This window comes from Cynoglossus semilaevis, chromosome 16 (assembly GCF_000523025.1).
Source record: "Cynoglossus semilaevis isolate Cse_v1.0 chromosome 16, Cse_v1.0, whole genome shotgun sequence".
Taxonomy (NCBI): Eukaryota; Metazoa; Chordata; class Actinopteri; order Pleuronectiformes; family Cynoglossidae; genus Cynoglossus; species Cynoglossus semilaevis.
In genome coordinates, this window is record NC_024322.1 from 1,894,221 (window position 1) to 1,915,965 (window position 21,745).

A 21,745-nucleotide genomic window follows, 5' to 3' on the forward strand; every position below is an offset into this window, starting at 1 on the left:
CGTATTTCCTGTGGAGCAGGGAAATTCAACTTAGCTGTTCGGTAAAAAATTAAGACTGAGATATATTCTTATACGAGTTAAATAAGTAAAATAGCATAAAAATAAATAAATAATTTTCTAATCACTTGTAGACAAGAAAACACGTCGAACATGACAGACATCAAGCTGTCAATCACTGACATCTAACGGCAGGCCGCAGTAGCTTCTACTTGCTAATACTGCGCAGTAAATATGTTTTCAACACAAAACAATCAATGTCACTTAATTATGAAGTACATTTGGATCAAAGTGGCAGAGAATAAAAAGGGTTTTAAGAATTACAGTAACTTGGTCATTTTATAGCTACAAAGCATTTGACGACGTGTTTTATTTTATTTTAGCATCATTGGCCTCAGCAACATAGGTCTCTAATAAATATTTAACCGACACTTAACTGACCATTGTTTATTGTACGACATGGTGATTTGAAGAACGGTTATGTTGTTCTACAAGCCCATTACCAGGAGCACCGGACCAGGGAAGAGCTTAGCGGCTGTTCCCGCAGCTTTTCTGTTCACTCACCTCGGATGAAAGCGTCAAGGTCGCCAACAGTAACAGTAACAACGCCGTGTGCTCCCCCATGCCGTCCTCCTGTTATCCTGCCAGCTCCGCTGTTGTAATAAAGCTCACCGTTTTCCAGTTATTGATAAAGTACAGATATGTACATAGGCATACACGCGCGTGTTTGGTAGACGGGTGCGTGTGTGGACACCGCGCAGGCTAAAAATCAGTTCTGGACCTGATCCCGCTGCTTTGCTCCCTCCTCCTTTTTTCTCCACTCCAGACGTCCAGTCTGTGACGTCATCATGCGAGAACGCGTATGGGCGGTGTGGCGGATATGTAAGCATGTATACTGGTCAGTTAGTACATATGTGGACTTTGCGTCCTCCCTCCTTTCCTTCTCTTCTTGATTCCACCATTTGTTCCTTGGATCCTTACTCAACTCAGTGCATTCTTTTTTTTTATTTTCCTCTCTGTGAATGCGAAATTCCATATCAGTTGTGCATTTTTGAGAAGCAAGAACCATTAATTTATATAGAATGCTTTGTGTATCAAGAAGGAAATGAATTGGATTTGATTGTGTCAATCTAATAAAATTGGTCCGTTAATGCAAAGTGAGGTACAATTTCCACCAGGGGTCGTCTTTGTACAAGTTAAATGTTTTCCGAGTCTTACTTCAGCTGAAGTTTACGCTGAAAGCGATTAGTTCATCTAAAGTTTAGATAAAGGCATCTAAAGTTTAGAAGAAGGCACTACATTTATTGTACAAATGTTGTTATCATCGAAAAAGAAATAGAAATAAAAAATAGAATATAAGATAAGAAATAATAAAAAATAATAAATGAAGTCGTCTTCAAAGTCAGGCTTATAAAATGATTTTTTTCCACAGAAATTGTTATTACTTTTTTTTAGCCAAATCACTTTCTTTTTTTATTTATGCTGTGTCTTTATTTCTTTTATTCTCAAAAGTTTAGATTATTTATCTTAGATTCAAGGATTCAAAACTCCACTTTGTCTTTAAGATTTGTGTACCCCCCCCCAACACCCCCCACCCCCCACCCCGTTAAAAGAGGCGGACCACAGCTACCCCAGATTCACTTTCAGATTGAAAAGATTTAAGTGAACTGAGATGAACGACCGCTCAGACTGTGACTTGATTCTCTCACCCACTGACCTCTAGAAGTCCTCTCTAATATCCGTGGAACAGATTGGAAATGAGGATTTTTCTGTCACTGTTGATGGCGATGTCTGTCTGTGGTGAGTTTTTATTTATTTCTCTGTTAATATCGTCATGAAATCCAAGCCAGATTTAGTTGTAAAGTTATTCAGTATTGCGCAATTTAAAGCAATTCTTATTAAAGTCAGTGCTTTTCACATATCCATTAAACACCAATGACGTATTGCGTATAAAATCCCTTCTCCAATGTTTAAAATGATAAAGCAGAAATCAGACAGCGCTAAGTCCGAACCTGTTACCAAGTTCAATACATTTGAGGGTTGGAAAAACGTGTTCAAACAAGCACAGCTTACAAAGATGTAACCAAATCTGGTCGTTACATTATGAGAGATGTCTTAACTTGTTTTAGTTCTTCAAATCTAATACCTTAAAAGAAAGTGAGTTTTTGTTTACTTTTCTGTTAATATCGTCATGAAATCCAAGCCAGATTTAGCTGTAAAAGACTGTACTTGCAGCAGTTCAGTATTGCGCAATTTGGAGAAATTCTTATTAAAGTCAATGCTTTTCACTAAACATATCTATTAAACACCAATGACATATTGCGTATAAAATCACCAAGTATTAAAAAAATGAGTCAAAATATATTTTTTCGAGTAGACAGGATTTGTATTTTGTATTTTGTATTTTTTGCATATTATTATGCATTATCTTGGTGCATGTAGACATGTTGAATGTTTCCCCTGTTGATTTGATTATAAAGATATTTAAAATGTGATAGCAGTAGTAGTTACTTTACAGCAGGAGCCAGTTTTACCAATTGCATTTGTTCCACAGTAAGTAGTAGTAACAATCCTGGCCAAGTGACACTAATATCTGTGGAATGTCTTGACATTCAGAGCTTTACTCTCCTGGGTAAGTTTATTACTCAACAAAGGGGCGGGTTACAAAACAAGGGAAAATTCGTCCTCTCAGATCCCAATAACACATAGATAATTGGCGTTTTGACAACATGTGGTAAATCTGCACACTCTTAGATCAGGATAAAACTTTGAGTTTCCAGGACCTAAAAGAAAAGTTTGGTCTCCAAAATTAAGATAAAATAAAACAAAAAATAAATTTTTATTGTCATTGTAATACAGAGATACAACGAAATTGCGCCTCTGCTTTTAACCCATCACCAAGGTTAGCAGTGGGCATCTGTCAGGAAACTTTCTCTGTTAGATAGGACTTTAAAAATGCTCTTAGTTCGTACCCCAGTTTCCTAAAACACAAAAAAATTAAAATAAAGATCAAATAAAGGTCTGATCAAATGAAGAATCAAATACAAGACCTCAAGTTTTAAAAGTTTTACTTGCAAGCAAGGAGTGCAGAACAATGGTTACATTCAGAACTGCACTGAGGAACTCCTCAGTGCTCAAAGCTTAAATACAGTTTTTTTTACATACACATCAATGGTCAGCACCTTAACCCTTTACAGCCATGTGGTATTCATGCACAACTTCTGAGCGCTGATTGACTGCTTCAAACAAAGATTCTCCACCAATAGATGTACATGTACATGTGCTGAGCTATTCTGCTCAGTAACTCAAGTTAGATCAAAGAAATGCACTTTGGATTGTTTTCCTTTTTGATGTTCTGTTTTCCTCATTATTTGGGCAGAGAAACCTGAGACCTGTCTCTATGTCCAAGCATAACAGTCAGTGCCATCAGTACCCTACACCATCCTGTTATGTAAACCATCAGCATGCACACCTTTCTTCAGTACTTCTCCTTTTAGTACAGCATTTAAAAACAAACAGTATAAATTGATATGGAAACTTAATCCAATGAATATATTGTAAAGATTGAATAAATGTATTTACAATATCTTAACAGCATCTTTAAGCGCCGGGGAGCAGTGTGTGGGGACAGTGCCATGTTCAGAGCACCTCAGTGGTAACGTGGCAGCTGGTTTGCTTCATTTAAGCTGGAACACTTCTAAAAGTAGTGTTTTAAAGGAAGAGTTTCTTTCCATAATATTGTAATCTTGAAATCTGGTTTTAAGACTCAACCAAAAATATCATAAAACTGAAGTAATTATGGTGAGTGTCCTTGGCTCTACAGGATTACTGTACTTGTGTGGTGGGAGTTCAGTGGTGGGACTTTAGCTTCCTACAATCCATGAACATGGACAGTGGGCAGTTGGCTAATTGGACACTATGTCTCTATATAAGGCCCTCTGATGGACTGGTAAACTCCATCAGAAGGCCAGCCCTCCTCCAATGTTTAAAATGATAAAGCAGAAATCAGAAAGAGCTAAATCCGAACCTGTTACCAAGGTCAATACATTTGAGGGTTGGACAATTGACACCCGTTGAATTCAAATGAATCACACATCAGGGCGTAAGGAGATGGCTGCGCTATCTCAAAAAGTCAGTGGTCACACCATGAGACTACACAGTACAACAGGTGGTGGTATGTGCCTAAAAATGACATCTTTATTGTGTTTACAGGTAAAGTAAATAACACAGGCAACTTTAATGGCAACGTACTGCTGCCATGTGACTGCTCGACCGAAGCCTTTCAATGGCAAATGGAGCATCCTATGTTGGCTCTAATGTTGATGCACAACCACAACAATACAGAAGTCAGTGACAACTACAAGAACAGAGTTGAAATAGTAAGAAGGGAGAACAGCGGCGACTGCTCTGTCCTCCTAAAAGACATCAAAGCCAGTGACCAGGGAAAATACTCATGCCGCTTCCGTAGCAAGGATACTAAGAATATTACTTACAAGTATTATATGATTCATCTCAGCATTTTTGGTGAGTAAAGCATGTTTCAGGATACATATGGAAAGTACATACAGTTTTCCCACCTTTAAATCACATTAACAGAACTTTCTTCTCATCAGATAAATACACTGTTTGTATGACTGATGATTCAAGTGGGAATACCTACCTGTGTGATGTACAAGGACATAACCTGCAGGCTGGGATTCAATGGCTTTTAAATGGAACAAGTAACTTGGCCTCAGCTCAAGTAACCTACACAACTTGTGTTTGTGATGATACTGGCTACTGTCATTTAAGGAGCAAACTCACTACGTACTACCCAGGGGCTGTATGTTCTGTGAAGACCGAAGACATCTCACCTCACTTCAACATATGCAGTGGTAATAACCATGGCAACTATTCAACTGTTTATTCCACAGATAAAGCACCCAGATCATCTGGAGAAAAGTGCCTAAGTTACTTCAATGACCTCCCCAATGTTTTACAGCTTGGACTGTGGACTTTGGTCTGGTTGAAAAGTTGAGAAGAAGATGAAGGTTGAAACCAATATTATTCTTGCTTCAAAGTCTGTGAAAAAGTCTGTGAAAACATTTTAATTGCTTTCCTAAGATGCATAGGCACTAAGACCAAGGAGAACACAAACCAAGGGAACTATACACTTTCTACTGGCAGTTATTACCAGTTGAGCTGGACCTCTATAACCACCAGTGGTTGATGATTCTTGATATCCATCAGTGTCAGACTTGTTTCACCAGAGATACAAGGAGTGTGGACTAAAAATTAATTTATTCAATTATTCATCTTCTTCCATGTAGTCGATAGGCTGGAAAGTTGTCCATATAACCTGTGTCATTGTGACACAGCACATCACCCCAGTGGGACCTGCCGGCTGGTGGATTTGCACCTGCAACCTTCCTGACATAAATCCTCTTTCTTAACCACCAACTACCCAGAGAAAGCGGAGAAAACCTATCCACTGACTGTGGGTGTATTCATACAGAAAGAACATCGATTATCTCCTAGGATTGCACCAGTGGATCATTTTGATGTGAGGCAACACGATGAACCGCCCCTTGCCATTTGGCCTGAAATGACTTGTACATAAAGAAAAAGAGCCAAAAGCAGAGATGCCTTGGCATTGACAATATTATGGTTTTGTCATTTTATTATAAAAATCACCATTCCAGGACTAATAGTTCACATGTGCTGTCGCCTCTTCTTTCACCTTATTCTGGCCACTTTGAGCTCTGCATATTAAAACACTCTCTATGTATCAATATGCAACAGAGTGTCAATTGTAACATTATAAAACTGAGCCACAAACCTCTTTTTCACTAAGAGTAACATTGAAAGCAAAGCGAGTTTACCTGTTTGATGTGATGTGTTTGTATGATTTTTAGAAATTATATATTTTTTTTTACTGAAATGTACTCCACACTGAATGTACATATATTTTACATTATGTGTATTCAAATGTACCATATATAAGATTAGACTTCCTTAACTGTAAAGATACGTAAAATACACAAAAACATAAGATACTTTTTAGTAGGAAAAGGGAAGGAAGTAGGAACAACAACAAATACTTTAAATTTTGTATCATTACTCAAGTATGTTTTGAGAAAGCAGAGGTAAAGGTCAAAATAGGAAAACACAAAAGATGTTCTTTCTCAGGTATGAAAGAAACAAAAACTCACTCCATGTTTGGATAGCAGAGTGTGAGAACATGCCTGTTAAATTTGTTGTGAAACCTTTCAGAGTGTGTAAGATCCTGCCGTCCTCAATAATCCAATATGTGAGTAAACACATTGTGAAGAATCAATATTGATATTTATTGAAGAAGTTTTTGAGCATGTTATTGTTTAAAAACACATTTTCTTTAACTTTTTATCAAAGTACAGAATGAAGTTAGAATGATTAATTATCACCAAAATCAAAGTGGAGTATACCAGAAGGAAGGAGAGCGTGTGTACTTAGTTTATACAGTTGCGAAAAACATGGATAAGTGTAAGTGGTTGTAAAGTTTAAGGAGTGTCATGAAAATTAATATTATTATAGGAAGGTGTGTACAAAGAAGAGGGACAAGTGAGAGTGACAACAGCCTGGAGGGTAAAGTATAAAACCTGCTGACTGATAACTAAGGCATGAGTCATGAAATATTGTGATGTTGTTAAGGTAAATACAAAAATCAAGTACTCAACATGATATGCACCTAATATACCTAATATGCAGGTTCTTTTTTGTGAAAATGGAAAGAAATTTGTGTTTGTTATCATTTTGTATCTTGAAATTTGAAAAAAACATTGAAGACATGATTAATATTGTCCTGTTCGGTCTTACAGTCTCTATCGATGCCATGCGTCGCCAGTACGTGACTTTTTTCCACGAACAGGAGCCTGGTCTTTAGTTCACCCGTGTGAGAACAGGCTATTACAGGCAATTACAGCCGAAAACTCTGCTGTAACAGCTGATCTCAAGTTTACTCACGTCTAACGATACGTCATCATTATGTGTGACGTCCCAGGAAGTGATACAGCGGAGGGGTTAGCTCAAGGCTAACTGAGGGAAGGAAATTAGTCTGTGTTTTGATCAGTTAAATGTTTCCGCAATTCTGGACAAGGCTAACATTTTGTCCACGGTAAGCGTTGCGTTTTCGAACAGCAATAAAAAATTTAAATGTCCGCCAAGTTGTTACATCTAAACGAAGTGAGTTGACGGTGAAGGGTACTAATGTTGCTAATGTTGGAAGGTAGTCTGGTAATTGTAGCTAAAATCAAAACGAGTTGACAAGATTCTTCAGTACCGCTCACCAAATGATTAGAATGCTACGACAGCAGAGGTGGGGCTCTTTAGATGCCTGAACATCGCCATTTAGAGAGACAATGAAAAGTTTGTTTTTGACATTTTCTGTGAATAGTTACAATGGTTTTATTCAGTATAGACACATAATCCACATCGTGCCTTAAAATACTACTCAAAACGCGTATTTGTACCATAATAATGTTTATCTAATGTACTGTAGAATGAATAAAGGCACACATTTTAATTAATATTAGTTTCTTTGTCCCTTACTATTATACTAGATTGCAGTATATTTACCAGTATCCCTAGACCATTATATGCAATCTAAGTTACAAATATGCATTACTCTGCTTAAGACAAAAGTCTTAAGTTTCATCTGTGAAACATTTAGTAGTAAATAACTAACTAGTAAAGTCAAGTAAATTCTGGAGCCATCATATTTCAAATATAACACAAAGAAATAATTAAATGTTGCCTTCCTTTGGTATTTTGGTATTTTGAACTTTTTTCTTTTTTCCAGGAATTGTGAAGCTCATTAGTGCTTGATCAGATATGGGCCAGAGAGGAAGAGCAGTGTTGCAGAGTAATGCTTCACAACAGGAAAGTTCTGGAACTTCCCAAGATGCTCTAAAGCACAACAGGAAGCATAACATTTGCATGGTGTCTGATTTTTTCTATCCTAATATGGGAGGAGTGGAGAGTCATATTTACTTGCTTTCTCAGTGTCTGATTGAAAAGGGACACAAAGTGGTGATCGTAACCCATTCCTATGGCAAGAGGAAAGGTGTCCGGTACCTGACCAATGGGCTCAAGGTCTACTACCTCCCCCTGCAGGTGATGTACAATCAGTCCACGGTAACCACCTGCTTCCACAGCCTTCCACTTCTTCGATGTGTTCTGGTCAGAGAGCGCATCACAGTGGTGCATGCACACAGTTCATTCTCTGCACTGGCTCACGACTCACTGTTCCACGCCAAGACCATGGGCCTTAACACAGTACGTGAATGTATAGGATTGGGATAAAATATTCCAAGATCTTTGCACCTTCTCACGTTGATGTGACTACCATTCACAGGTTTTCACTGACCACTCCCTCTTTGGCTTTGCTGATATCAGCTCGGTGCTGACCAACAAGCTTCTGACGATAACGCTGTGCGACACCAACCATATTGTGTGTGTGTCATACACCAGTAAGGAGAACACTGTACTCCGAGCGGCCCTCAACCCAGAGATAGTGTCGGTTATTCCGAATGCCGTTGAATCTACAGATTTCACTCCTGATCCCTCGCAGCGACGAGACGACAGGATTACTATTGTTGTCATCAGCCGTCTCGTCTACCGTAAAGGTACAGGGATGGGTTCAAACATTCTGTGTGTTTTGAAGTTCTGATAAACCTATTATTAGTGTGTGGAATTATTGGCCTGCAGTGGAACTGCATGTATTAACCGTATCTTATAGTCCTTAATTTAAATAGTTTTGAAAATAAGTAATAAAGTATTTCTCCCTCCAAATAAAATAATTAATACTTTTCAGGGAGAGTAAAATCTTTTAAAAGGCTTGGTCTCCCAATTTTTGAGCTGTAAGGGGAGCGAAAAGATAAACTTCCTGTCTGTTGTTTTATTTTTGACAGTCCAGATTTTTCTTTTACAATACAAAATTTTATTCTTGCCATATTTTTCCTTCTAATTTAGTAACTCATTGGCAACTAGACAGTACATAGTTAACAAGATTTGAATTTTCTATGCTTTTTAAAATTTCCCCTTCATTAATGCTATGATTTATTAAAAAGATGTTTGATTCTACATCATACTTTTTAAGTCTACATGTAGTTGTGTTCAATTTTTGTTCTTGAGTATCACAGCAGTGTAAAAGATGTAAAAGGAAAAGTTTGAGGACTCATTTTGAAAGCTAAATTTCACTTTTATTTTTTTCTTCAGGGATCGACCTCCTGGGAGGAATTATTCCAGAGCTCTGCCTCAAACATCCTGATCTTAACTTCCTAATTGGTGGAGAGGGACCAAAGAGACTTGTGCTGGAAGAAGTGAGAGAAAAGTACCAACTGCACGACAGGTACTTTTTTTACTCTCACAATACAGAGGGCAGAGTGATTAAATGTCTTTATCGGATGTGTTGTAGGAAAAATGTCATGATGAGTAAACTTTCCCGGCTCTGTCATTGTTAGCTGATCTTGTAAAATAGGTGCAATTGTGAAATTAAAGTGAGTAAAGCATCATTGATGTTATAATAAACCTGTGATATTTCTTTGCATTGGTATAGTTTTACTTAAGCTTCAATTGTATATTTGCAGGGTGCGTCTTCTCGGGGCCTTGGAACATAAAGATGTTCGTAATGTTTTGGTGCAGGGTCACATTTTTCTCAACACGTCTCTGACTGAAGCTTTCTGCATGGCCATCGTGGAAGGAGCCAGCTGTGGACTTCAGGTTTGAAATCTCCCATGTAATACATTTCATCTGGAGCTCAGTTGTTTTTGTGTTTTTTTTTATTAGTTTTTAAAACGTTATATGAAGTACTTGATTTGCCTATGAAACACAAAGGTCATAACTCATAACGTTTACCATCACAGAAACATCTGTATTGTGTTTCTAGTCTTCCAACCAGAGCTTAAAAAACCAGATTGAACACATTAAGGATCTCAATTGTTATGGGAAACTGTTGGAACTCTCACAAAAATCCTGGAAAGGAATTCCTTTGTTGCCTTATTTGTAGGCATTTTGGCTAAATTTACTTTAAACAAGACAGGGTAGTCCACAGAAGTTTAATCTGAGACACCCTCAGCTGCACAGTTGCTGAAACATGACTTGGTGTTTAACCCATGAGGACAGCTGGAGGTTGTAATTATTATTGTTTTCGAGTGGGAAGGATACCATGATTGAAAACACCTTGGAGAGCCAGCGCAACATGTTGTTCTTTCAGAACTAGATTGAACTGGTCTGTAAGCACAGTATTCCAAACAGTGTGTTGTAGAAATTGCCCCAGTCATTACGCCCCACTTCCTTCCGTTTTGTTACGCAACAAGGAAGTGATCTCAGAATGAGGTCAATAGGAATAACATAACATAACACAACAGTAATAATACGACAGTCCATACAAAATAGTGATGATCTTGAATTTCTATTTTTAGTTATGAGTTATGTTATTTAAATTCATTTTTATTATTGTACAGAGTGTCGTAGTCTGTTCTTTACATGACTGTATTTCCCATTATGGGCCCAGCTATTCAATATGAATAAAATGCGGCCTATTAAAGAAATTGTTTGGTTTTATTCTTATGTTTAGTGTCAAATAGTCAAATAATATATAATAATAATAATAATCAATTTTTTGTAACTGTATGTGTCAACTAACATATCAAGTCATTCTTACTGTGTGGGATTTCTCATTTGATTTTGAAGGTGGTGAGCACTTGTGTCGGGGGCATTCCCGAGGTCTTACCTGAGGATCTTATCACCCTGTGTGAGCCAAATGTGCGGTCATTATGCGCCGGTCTGGAGAAGGTCATTGCCCGGCAGCGGTCTGGCGCAGTCCCTACTCCAGCCTCCATCCATGCCAGGGTGAAAAACCTATACACTTGGAGAAATGTTGCAGAGAGGACAGAAAAGGTATTTGTATTTGTCACAGAGAACGATACAGTAACTTCTTTTTTTAATGGTACGAGTTATAAATGTCGCTGTGCGTATGTCTTACGCTACTGGCAGCTTATAGATGTCACATAACTCATCTGACCATTACAAATTATAATAATTATGAATTATAAAAATAACAAGTTTTAGTACATTTTATTTTTGCATTGTTCTCCATTGAGCTTAAAATACACATTAAATAAGTTGAAAGAGAGGAGGAAAAAAATCCAAGAATATATACAATTTTCATACGTAAGTCTAAACAGGAAACACTTTCATTCAGAAAGAATGTAAAACTAAACCGAAAAACAAGTGGTACTGGATGTGGTTTGTTAATGGGAAGATGCGAGACGGTAGAATACACAAAAGGAAGTTGGATGAGTTAAAATTGCTGCTTTTCCTCACTGCTATTTTGCCAAAAAAGTGTTACAATTTATGTGTTTTTTGTGTTTTTCTTCTCAGGTGTACGACAGAGTGGTGGGAGAGGAGGTCCTTCCGCTGCACATGCGAATACAAAGGCTGCGGTCTCACTGTGGTCCTGTTGCTGGCTCTATCTTTGCCTTCGTGGCGGTCCTGGACTTCCTGTTTCTGCTGCTCCTGCAGTGGTTGGTCCCAGACCAAATCATGGACTTGGCAGTGGATGCATCTGGTCCATTCGGAATGTGGAATCAAGAATCGGGCATTAAAAAAAGAACCTCATCTCAAAAGAGCTAACGCGCTACCTCACCTCTAACCACCAGAGGTCACACTTATCATGAACAGTCTTAGCATTGTTTACATTTTCTTATCAAAGGGACCTTGTATAAAAGTATTTGTTCTGACAGATCGAAGGACTATATATTTTTATTAACATAATGCAGCATCTTGTGTACAGCACTGACCAGATGGGGTTGAAAGGGCTGAACACCCGTAGACACTAATGTTGCACGCACTTTTGTTTTATTATTGGAGCAACAGCCATATTTCTTTTAAAGAATATCATCTTCTCAAACTCTGTGGTTTTTAATTATAGCGTTCAGAGGAAGACGTCTTCATTTCACCTGACAAACAAGATACTGTGGGTTTGTACAACAGCAATGCCCTGATGAAAGCGGGGGTTGCACAAGTCATTAACCAAAAATCCACCTCAGTGAGCCTGTCAAGCAGAGCAGGAACAATTAAATCAAAATTAAAAGTTTAAAGCTTGGTCTGTTTTTTCTATGGTATTTTACCTGTGTTATCTACAGCCTCGTGGCAGAAACTCCTAAGACCAATACGAGTAAACACACTTGAGCATGTCTATTCAAACATCAAGCATGCTAACAGAGCAACCCCCCTACCCTTCCTCGGACAGTCTGACCATCTCTCTGTGTTTCTCTTTCCAGCTTACACCCCCCTCAGAAGGCAAACAGGACCAGCCACCCGAACCATCAGAGCCTGGCCTGATGATGCACTCCAGTTGCAGGACTCCTTCGTTTCCAGACACTGGTCACTTTAAAATCTCTCTTGCACAACTGCACAATTTTAATAATAAAATCTGCAGTTCTTCTATATTTATAATGTATATATACTCTGTTCTGCTTGACTTGCACTACCTCCTGGTATCTTCTTACAGTGTTTATATATATTGTTGTCTATATATATTTCTTTTTTTCTCCTGTTCTGGTGCATAGTGGCTCTTTGGGAGCACCTTCACTTTCGTTGTACCCCCGCCTTATAATGACAATAGAGACTATTATAGTCTATTCTAAAAACATGGCAGTGAATAAAACGTTGGACCAATACCGTTTAGAACCAGTTTTACCAAAGTGCAATAGCTCTTGGGTGGGAAGGGTCACAGACAAAACACAAACCTGTGACACAGGAGGTGATAGCGATGGGAGGAGAGGCCTGTTGAAGGAGGACAATGAAGATTTGCATTCTGTTGTGATTGCAGGTTATGTCAGGGTGGTGGACACGTGTGGCCTCCTGCCAATACAGTAACTGTAACTACAGATCTTGGACACAAATATAGGCATGATTAAGTTTAAATTTACTTGAAGGCATCTTTGACTGGTTTTCTATTGCAGTAAAATGAAAATCTCTCCAAGTACAGCAGTGTAATCAACATTTACAGTAAATACAGCAGCTGTGTGTTTAGTACACAATAATATGGGAAAACCACAGAACTGAGCAGAACTTGTCTACATACTTGGCAGCACAGCACACAGCTCTTGTGTGAAACTTTTCAAAGGATGTTTGTCCCTCAGTTTGTGGCTGTATGTACATTTGCGGGATTCAAAGGTTTTTACAATTACAGGCCCGTTCCCACAACCCATTGTTACACAAGTGCGTCTGTGGATTGGGGTGGGGGTAGGTGGGAGGTGGTATTATGGGGGAGGTGACCAAGGACCCAGATAAGAGGAGGATGGTGTACAACCTGGCGCAGGACTGTGTGTCTTTGTGGGTGACTTGATCTGCGTGAGTCCTGTCAGCTCTGTGGGATTCTGCCAGTGTTACGTTTATCATGGCTGCCGTGTGCACACAACCTTGGCAGAAACCCCTCCAAATCTACGGAGGTTTGGTCTTCAACCCTCTGATGGCTGGTAAATATCAGTTTGGCTTTTTCAACTGAATATTGGTGGTGATTTAAGAGTTCTCATAAGTCAATTTTATTTTTGATTCATGGAAAATTGGTGATGTCCCTGTAGAGGTGGTGATTTGGCTTTAAACAGACTTGTACAAAACAATTTATGCTTCAGTCGTTTCAATTTTTCCTGTGGGATTTCATGATGATTCAATCTAAAAAAAACGTATGTGTGTTTTTAGAAAGTTTTACTAACTAACTTTGAATGACCTGTATTCAGTCACGGTCATGTCATCTAACCCATCTGCAAATCTGGAACTCATTCTGTTATCTGTCTCAGACTGTGAATCAGACAGAACTCCTCTACATGATGCCGCCTACCAGGGTCGGCTGCTCCACATCAGAAACCTGGTAGCTCAGGTAAACCGATAACGTCTTTTTCTGTGATAGCTACCAACGTAATTATGATGCAAAAATAATAATTGTTCTTCCTCGTCTGGCAGGGCTTCCATGTGGACACACTCACCTTGGACAGAGTGTCTCCTCTCCATGAGGCATGTCTTGGTGGGCATTATGTTTGTGCAAAGTTTCTGGTAGACAATGGAGCCAATGTATGTATACTTTTTTTTTTTTTTTTACTTGCAGTCATGCAAACTGGTTCATAGTTTTTCTTATCTGATACTTCACACACTGATTACAAAGGATTATTTATACTTTCTGTTTACTCTTTTAAATGTTAAATTCCTGTGGGTTTTTTAGAACCAGTCAAACTGGGTTTTACGGAACCTCCAAAAGGAAATAGATGGCACTTTTGCACTGATGTGTATCAGGGCACACCCATCTGCAAGCATGTCAGTGGTCTATTGGCTACACCATTGCATTGTGGGTAAAAAGACCACACAAACAAAAGTAAAGTAAAACAAAAAAAAAACTGTATTTTTCGTCAACGAAAAGAAATGGCCACCATTAAACATCATTAAATTGTCCACCACTACCATAAAATGTTTTTATTAATTTGCTGGAGTATTATTAGTTTCCTAGTTTTCACTATCAGATTCAAGGGAAAACCTTTGTGGTTTCCCCCTAACCAATCACGTCCCATTATCTGAAAAACTTAGAATTTGTAATGTATAAGAACTGTAAGCCAGAATAACTTTATTGTTTTTTTTACATTAAAATTATTTAATAAAAATACAAAGAAATATACGTAAATGCAGCTGCACAAAATTGGCAAATAAAAAGGAAATTTAAAAAATGTCCAAATTAAGCCATAAAGTAGCTACTTTATGCAAACACATACACACAAATTAACACTTTGTTGTATTTAGCCAAACACTGCAGAATGGGGCTAATAAGTTGCTAAACATAAATCTGAAGAATGCCTAAAATATGGGCAACATGTTTTACAAAAACCCTTGTTATGATAATATTTTCAACAAAAATGAACGAAGACACAACTTCACTTCGATATATTCAATTAAGCTTTTCTTAGGATTTGATTTCTTTTTCGTTTCCCTCCACAGGTGGACATAGTATCAACAGATGGCGCCACACCTCTCTTTAATGCTTGCAGCAGCGGGAGCTCAGCTTGTGTCAGGCTCATTCTTCAGCACAGCTCTTTTCTCAGCACCACCTATCGGCTGAAATCACCCATACACGAGGCCGCAAGAAAAGGTTTGTGTGTTACTAATGTTAATAGATCTACTAGGTTGTTAGTAGGTAGATCTACTACGGTATTTACAATGATTGGTAATATTAAGGTGAAAATGACCGCAAAATGCTGAAAAACTGTTAGATCACACAGAGTGTCTGGAGCTTCTTCTGACCAGTGGAGCTCACATTGACACGGAGCTGCCAGTGACGGGAACACCACTGTATTCTGCCTGCCTCACTCAGGCCACAGCATCCGCGGAGTTGCTGCTAAATGCAGGTAAAAATGTGAGCACTTTATTCTTGTTGAATCTGTACTTGAGGTTTTTGTGTCTGTAAACCCCCACCCCACCCCACCCCACCCCACCCCCAGTTTATGGATGTTTATGGACCTTCAGAAATGTTACTTTTCATCCTGCTGCTTTACTTTGTTAATGATGACCTCTGTCTGCCTGTATGCTCATACAGGGGCAGATGTCCAGTTAGGTTGTGGGCTGGACAGTCCGTTGCATGCTGCAGTTCGAAGTGGAGGTGCAAACATCGTGGACCTTCTACTGGACTTCGGGGCAGACAGATGGTGCAGGAACACGGAAGCTAAAACACCTCTGGACCTCTCATCAACCAACACAGCAGTGAGGACTGCACTGCAGCAGAGAGGTTTGATACGACACACTGCCGTGTTCATAACAATCATTAATAACCAGCACATGCTCAGTAATCTCCTCCTCCTGTCTCCTCCTCAGGTGCCTGCTCTTTGTCTCAGCTCTGTCGCTTCTGTGTTCGCAGAAGTCTGGGAAGCAAACGTCTCCACAGGATATCAAAACTTTTCCTTCCTCACTCAATCCAAGATTTCCTCCTCAACAAATGACCAGTTTTCCCAATACACTCCTGTGATTTCTCATGTATCACATACACACACACATTCTTCCTTGTGGCTGGCCTGTGGGCAGGAGGTGTGCACAGCAAAGATATGAACAAATACGGGGGTGTATTTGAGCTTTTTAAAAAGCCTTTGTTGTGCATACGTTTTTAATGTTGTGAATTTAGGAAGGGCTGAAAGTCTTTCCTAACCATCAAAAAATGTTTCTGTCTGAATAATTTAAAGGGTGTTTATCTACAAAAAATAACAGTTATATAAAATCCTCAACCTGGGCTTTACCTACAGCGATGATTGGTCTGTTATCCAGTTATATTAGGGTTTGTCCAAATTCCAGACCTGGGGCCAATCATGGCACTTGGACAAGTTTGATGTTGCCGAAAATACATATCCAATATAAGGAGCTGTTCCTACTGCCATTTTGTCCCAGTTGGTACGTATGTATTCTGGCAACCAAAAACTTTTCAAACACCTTTCATTTGCTGTTTTTGTTGTAATCATGGCTATGTAATCATTTTTGGTTAGTCTGGACAAACTCTACTGTAGTTTGACTTTTATCGGATCAATTATAATTATATTTCTTGCTCTGTTTATATGTTAAATATTTAGTAGCAAAGTCAATCTGTATCCTGTATTTTTACTTTAACAGACCAACACATACTGTACATCAAAATATGCAAAAAGAAAAAATCAAACACCTCCAGAACACAGTTGGCTTAGCACTGGGCTGTGTTTTATTTATTTGAGGCAATGCTTAGAAACCCTAAATACTGTGACCAATCTGTTCAATTAACAAAAATGACAGGATGTTTAAAAGCTTGGTTTGCAGAAATCAGCCCTAACTGTAGTTTCTGTGAATGACAAACTTGAATAAAACATATTTTTTGTGGGATGTAATAACCTGTTGACATTTTTGGTGAACGTAAACCACAGACACCACTTTTCACCACCTTTTTTATTACCTGTGTTTCGTTAGGGAAATTAATCATCTCTCCTCAAATGCCACTCAAAGGTCTGTTCTTCAGGGACCTGTGTTGGTCTGGATGAGGTTTAATGTGGATTAATGAAGGATTTCTTTTACTGCAATGAAAAACATCAACCTTCAACCTTCAGAACACCAGTCCAAAAAGACAGGCTTTGTTTGTTAACATCAGTATTTAGTCTGTCATCTTCTACCAATGACGTCTTGATCAAAATAACAAGACCGCCTTTTATTTTGTAACACATAATAGGATTCACATGATGAAGCTCTTTTCCTCATTCCTCAGGAATTAATAAATTAGAAGCTTAAACAGATTCTGTCTCTGAAATTCACAAGAAGAAGAATGAGAAACAAGAACCTCAGAGTAATCAGACCTGTGAGTTACATCAGACAGTTGTTACGTTCGTGCTCACGCTGTTCTGGCTCCTCATCCGTCTGGGCGACGTGCAGCACAGCTGCTGGTGGAAGTGTTTGCTGAAACTTTTGCTCATCATGTAAAGAGCAAACGGGTTTACGCACGAGTTCGCAAAGGCCAGGATGCGAGCACACACACTGGCAATGAAGTGGCCCAGCGACGTGTCTACGTGTTCATAGTGGAAGGAACGGTACAGGTAGATCACATGACTGGGCAGCCAGCAGACGGCAAACAAGCCGACAAAGACCAGCACGGTTTTGGCCAGGCGTTTTCTGGACTTGATCTGAGAAGGAAAATACAACAAACTAGCATTTTTTACAAGAGTCTGGGCGATATTGATTCTTGAAATTATGAAAAGAAGTGTGTATTTATTCATCTTCTCCTCTTTCTAGGGAGTTCAGAATAAAGGACAGTACGACCTTGTTCATTTACATATCCATCCATCATCCATCTATTCATCATCCGTAGATCCAATACATCTCTTCACAGATTCACAGTCGACCACAGAATAAATTCAACTGAATTCATGGTAAAACACCAGATTACCCCCCCCCCCACACACACACACACACACACACCTGCTTCTGGATGTGAGGGTGTCCCTCAGCAGGCATGTCCACCGAGCTTCTGACCAGACTACGAGCGATGAAGCAGTAGTAGACAGATATGACGAAGAGAGGGACTACGTAGAAGACAAGGAAGAAGGCCATGGAGTGGATTTTCGGGTGCAGCGCCCCCTTGTGTGGGTAGGGTGCACAGGTCACGAATGTCTCGTTAGTGTGGCTGGTGGTGAAAGTATGGAGGTCAGAGAAGATGGCTTCAGGAATGGCCAGGGTGAGCGACAGCAGCCAGATGGTTGTCACTCGTACACAGACACTGGACCTGTGGATGTCCAGTGGTTTGACGATGGCTTTGTACCTGGAAGAAGAGACGAAACACGAAAGCAGTCAATGAGAAATTTGGTGTTTGTGTCACTAAGAAGGACCTTTTTTAAAAAAAAAAACTACAGGTGACACTTTATTGATGATGCAGTATAATATAATTGCATTATATTATATTATATAGTAATTTAGTAATATGTCAATGACATTGTGTCAAAACACAGCAGAACAGTCTGTAACATACAATATATTGCATTACAAATCAGTACAAATTACTATACTACTACTAAAGAATTAAATAGACTGATTTCTAATATTTGTTACTTATACTTTGTAGAAAACACCTTAGGTTTAGCTTCAAATAAAAATAAATAAAGTGAAAGCTATAATTCCATCGTCTTCAAAATCAGTGACTAAGTCAAGTCTATAGTCAAGTCTATATTTATACATCCATGTGTGCAGTGGCGCCGGTCAGGTGTACCGGTCAGCAGACAGGCCAGTCAGGGTGAACACAGACACTCCCACTGAGGTCAGCTGGATAAACGGGATCATTTTGCAGCCCACCCGGCCGAACAGCCACCGATCCACCAGGTACCGACTGGCGTCCACCGGGGCGCAGGTGATCAGCAGCAGCAGGTCTCCCAGAGCCAGGCTGGACAGGAACACGTTGGGAACCGTCCGCATGGACTTCACCAACAAGCAGGTCTTCATCAGAGTCACGTTCCCTATCAGACCGATGACGATGATGATGCTGTAAACGGCAGCGATGACGATGCCAGGGATCCAGATGGTGAAGTTGGGATGGAGCTGCTGTTCTGGTCTGGTACCGTTCAGAACCGACAAACTCCCGGTGTCCGAAGCAAACGTATCCTCCAGTGACATGACAGCAGAGACAGACAGAAGACGCAGGACGGAGCAGAGTCTGGTCGTCCTGCTGGTTGGATTACCTGTCTTTATAACCACATGCGCTCTCGGTGCCCGCGTCATTTTACGCACGGCAAAAAAAAAAAAAAAGAATAGAAGAAAAATGTCTGGAAAATGTTTCTGATTTGCGATCAATCGGTCTCTTGTCTATTTTCTTTTAGGTCTAACACATATTCTCTAGTGGAGAGAAGAGCAGCAGCTCCTGCCGCCACGATGACCTTTAGTGTTTAAATTTATTACATTTATACTTTCTTTTTTCTTTTTTCTTTTGGTATGCTTCTTCAGTGTGGAATTAAAGGTTAAACTTTGCTTTTCATGTTTAAACTCCACACACACTTCTGAAAATAGATATTAGATGGCAGCAGAGGCGCAGCCAGGATTTATGGCTCCCAGAGAAGGAAACGACAACCAGACGAATACATTTATTTCAGCTAAACATTTTTGGTGGCTAACAAATAGGTAGCAAATAGGTAGCGACATGCGATCATCGATGATTTTCAGTAAGGAGTTTGTCATTTTGCTGAGAGCGGGACATGTTGTTGAAAAGTGAAATACTAACATTTCTAACAACAAACAAGATGCCAGGCAATGTGCATGTTGCCTGGCTACAGAGAGTGTTGCATTCTAGGACTGTCATCTGAAGAAATTCTGATTTCTAACAAACTTAGTTCAGTTGGACGGCATGTTTGTGGCCCCCGAACCACCGTTTGGTTAGGCTGGACTGACTTAACACAGTTCCTCCCCATGACCACACTTTGAGTCACTTTACGTAGGTTTACCTTTCTCTTCATGGCTTCTTCCAGCTGACAGGGGAGAGGTTTGTTTATGGGCAGGTTACTCAGGATAGGATAGAGCAGAAATAGTAAGGCTGAGGCATGGGACTGGCTGGTATCAGTGTGGAAAACAAATTCCCCAAAACGACTCATTTTTGTTGGTCTGTATGAGTGGGGTAGTGCTGTATCGTTCAAAGAAATGTTTTTTCTTGCGTGTCAGATGGCTCCAACTGGGCTCCTAATCATGCTCCTCATATAAATGCAAATTGATTTCTTTCTCCTTGTATCTAGGCCGTAGATAAGGAAGATGAAATGTGCTTCTTGGAACATGACTCAAAATATTTCAGCGTTTCTTAGATCTGAGAACTTTTCTCCAACTTGGCTCAAAAGCTTCAAAAGGGAAACGTTAAATGTTGTTTCCCGCCGCCGAGCACACTGTGTGTTAATTTGTTTCCTATCATTAGAATGAGCACAAATGTGACATGAAAGTAAACTTCAAATTTGAGAAAAATGAAGGTGACCATCAGAAGATGGACAAAATTATAAATTCCCAGGGCTGTGTGTGCCCTCTATTATCCTCACACGGTCTCCATTTCCAAAAGGCTTTAATTCTGTTACCTTTTTGTCTTTGATGAAAACTGTTGACCTTTAATGGGCAGAACTTGCAATTAGTTCTCTTCTAAAAGGACGACATTTGTTCCCGCACCCATATCTACATGACATTTGTCCCATTATTTATCTCTTTGCATTTAAATTTTGATTCACAAGTCTGGACTTTGGATTAACTACAGACAGGGATCGTCTTTGAAATGGCACGTCAACTCTAATCAACGGACCTGAACTCCTCTGTAATAACAGATGGATTTTTCATTAAGTTCAGTCTGGTTTTGATGACTTATCTCTGAATGCTCTTGGATCTTAATTCTTCAAATATAGAAGGAGAAAGTTAGGTCTTTGTAACCTTGGAGTTCACCACGTGGAGAAAGTCTGTGAGAAACACAAGCCAAGTATGGAGGTTTTATCTCAGAACCCACATTGCATTTCTATGCAGATACAAATGTATAGTGGGGGCAATTTCTCTGAGATGTCTCAAAATTGCACAAAGCATCAGTTTGATGGGGAAAGAGAAGATCCGTCATGGAAGCAGCTCAATAAGGCCCAGGAGGAAAACAGAGCCGGCTAGGAGCTAATGGCACTTCAACACAATTTAGGGTCAGATAATCAGCAGCTGGAGTGCCTGGAATAATATGATCCAGTGAAACGCCACAACACTCAGAGACCACTGTGGACATCAGTGATGATGTCATCAAACCTGAAGATTGTTCATGATATAGAAAAAAGAAGCTGTGACAAGCTTTCCCTGGGACAGGGACCAGACTCAAATACCTGGTGGACACAAAGGCAGGAGACCAAAGGAGAAGTCGAAAATAGTCTTCATTGACTTCATATTGTGTATGAAAATGTTTTATTTGTGTTTACACTGAATGGAAATGTATTTATTATGTGCAAAAGGATAATAGGAACTGGATGTTACGTGGTTGGTTGTGGGGTTGATTCTGTTAGGTGGGGTAGGGGTACCTGGAGATATTTGATCCAGGATGTCATTTTGTGCGGTGTTTATCATTCTCTCTCGGCCTTATTCTGCAGCTGTCGCCAACCCCCACATAGCAAGAAATTGTTGTGGCCAATGTAATTTCCTGGCTTTGAAAAGATGATTTATTTCCTTTCATTCACATTATCATAGTTCAGAAAAGGCCAATCAA

At 39.4% G+C, this 21,745-nt stretch overlaps 4 protein-coding genes across 6 annotated transcripts in view; 2 read left to right on the top strand and 2 right to left on the bottom strand.

Moving 5' to 3' along the window:
• appb (amyloid beta (A4) precursor protein b) overlaps window positions 1-824 on the bottom strand; it is a 13,138-nt gene extending 12,314 nt beyond the window's left edge. The window contains exon 1 of one of the 2 annotated variants that reach the window (XM_008327913.3): window positions 562-824. In XM_008327913.3, coding sequence (XP_008326135.1) covers window positions 562-621 — 60 coding nt within the window. In that variant the 5' untranslated portion in view covers window positions 622-824. The remainder of the gene's footprint in view (window positions 1-561) is intronic. The other variant, XM_008327914.3, reaches the window with a different exon arrangement.
• An 830-nt stretch (window positions 825-1,654) lies between these two features.
• On the top strand, window positions 1,655-12,108 carry piga (phosphatidylinositol glycan anchor biosynthesis, class A). 2 transcript variants are annotated; one of them, XM_025063763.1, is made up of 10 exons: window positions 1,655-1,797; window positions 4,210-4,521; window positions 4,611-7,129; window positions 7,814-7,893; window positions 8,017-8,289; window positions 8,369-8,639; window positions 9,232-9,364; window positions 9,603-9,735; window positions 10,708-10,914; window positions 11,398-12,108. In XM_025063763.1, exons 4-10 carry the CDS (start codon window positions 7,846-7,848, stop codon window positions 11,647-11,649), a joined length of 1,317 nt encoding a protein of 438 aa, XP_024919531.1. In that variant the 5' UTR covers window positions 1,655-1,797; window positions 4,210-4,521; window positions 4,611-7,129; window positions 7,814-7,845; the 3' UTR covers window positions 11,650-12,108. The 2 variants fall into 2 exon arrangements, with proteins under 2 accessions (XP_024919531.1, XP_008326138.1); XM_008327916.3 differs by having other exon boundaries at window positions 7,814-8,289.
• A 147-nt stretch (window positions 12,109-12,255) lies between these two features.
• On the top strand, window positions 12,256-17,241 carry asb11 (ankyrin repeat and SOCS box containing 11). The gene is made up of 6 exons (XM_008327920.3): window positions 12,256-13,900; window positions 13,984-14,091; window positions 15,004-15,154; window positions 15,276-15,410; window positions 15,599-15,787; window positions 15,874-17,241. Exons 1-6 carry the CDS (start codon window positions 13,769-13,771, stop codon window positions 15,996-15,998), a joined length of 840 nt encoding a protein of 279 aa, XP_008326142.1. The 5' UTR covers window positions 12,256-13,768; the 3' UTR covers window positions 15,999-17,241.
• A 91-nt stretch (window positions 17,242-17,332) lies between these two features.
• Window positions 17,333-19,264, bottom strand: LOC103391609 (gastrin-releasing peptide receptor-like). Its single transcript, XM_008327929.3, has 3 exons — window positions 18,767-19,264; window positions 17,983-18,322; window positions 17,333-17,687 (listed from the first exon to the last, which is right to left on the bottom strand). Exons 1-3 carry the CDS (start codon window positions 19,165-19,167, stop codon window positions 17,376-17,378), a joined length of 1,053 nt encoding a protein of 350 aa, XP_008326151.1. The 5' UTR covers window positions 19,168-19,264; the 3' UTR covers window positions 17,333-17,375.
• Window positions 19,265-21,745: the final 2,481 nt, after the last annotated feature.

What these genes read in the sequence shown, in the direction of transcription:
- LOC103391609 (XM_008327929.3), bottom strand. Translation starts at nt 19,167, where the DNA reads ATGTCACTGGAGGATACGTTTGCTTCGGACACCGGGAGTTTGTCGGTT. An exon ending in ACTGGCCTGTCTGCTGACCG is followed by an intron (nt 18,323 to 18,766) that starts GTACACCTGACC and finishes CTCTTCTTCCAG; the next exon opens with GTACAAAGCCATCGTCAAAC. An exon ending in ACCCTCACATCCAGAAGCAG is followed by an intron (nt 17,688 to 17,982) that starts GTGTGTGTGTGT and finishes TTTCCTTCTCAG; the next exon opens with ATCAAGTCCAGAAAACGCCT.
- asb11 (XM_008327920.3), top strand. Translation starts at nt 13,769, where the DNA reads ATGTCATCTAACCCATCTGCAAATCTGGAACTCATTCTGTTATCTGTC. An exon ending in TCAGAAACCTGGTAGCTCAG is followed by an intron (nt 13,901 to 13,983) that starts GTAAACCGATAA and finishes CTCGTCTGGCAG; the next exon opens with GGCTTCCATGTGGACACACT. An exon ending in GGAGTTGCTGCTAAATGCAG is followed by an intron (nt 15,411 to 15,598) that starts GTAAAAATGTGA and finishes ATGCTCATACAG; the next exon opens with GGGCAGATGTCCAGTTAGGT.
- piga (XM_008327916.3), top strand. Translation starts at nt 7,846, where the DNA reads ATGGGCCAGAGAGGAAGAGCAGTGTTGCAGAGTAATGCTTCACAACAG. An exon ending in AGACCATGGGCCTTAACACA is followed by an intron (nt 8,290 to 8,368) that starts GTACGTGAATGT and finishes TACCATTCACAG; the next exon opens with GTTTTCACTGACCACTCCCT. An exon ending in CCGTCTCGTCTACCGTAAAG is followed by an intron (nt 8,640 to 9,231) that starts GTACAGGGATGG and finishes TTTTTTCTTCAG; the next exon opens with GGATCGACCTCCTGGGAGGA.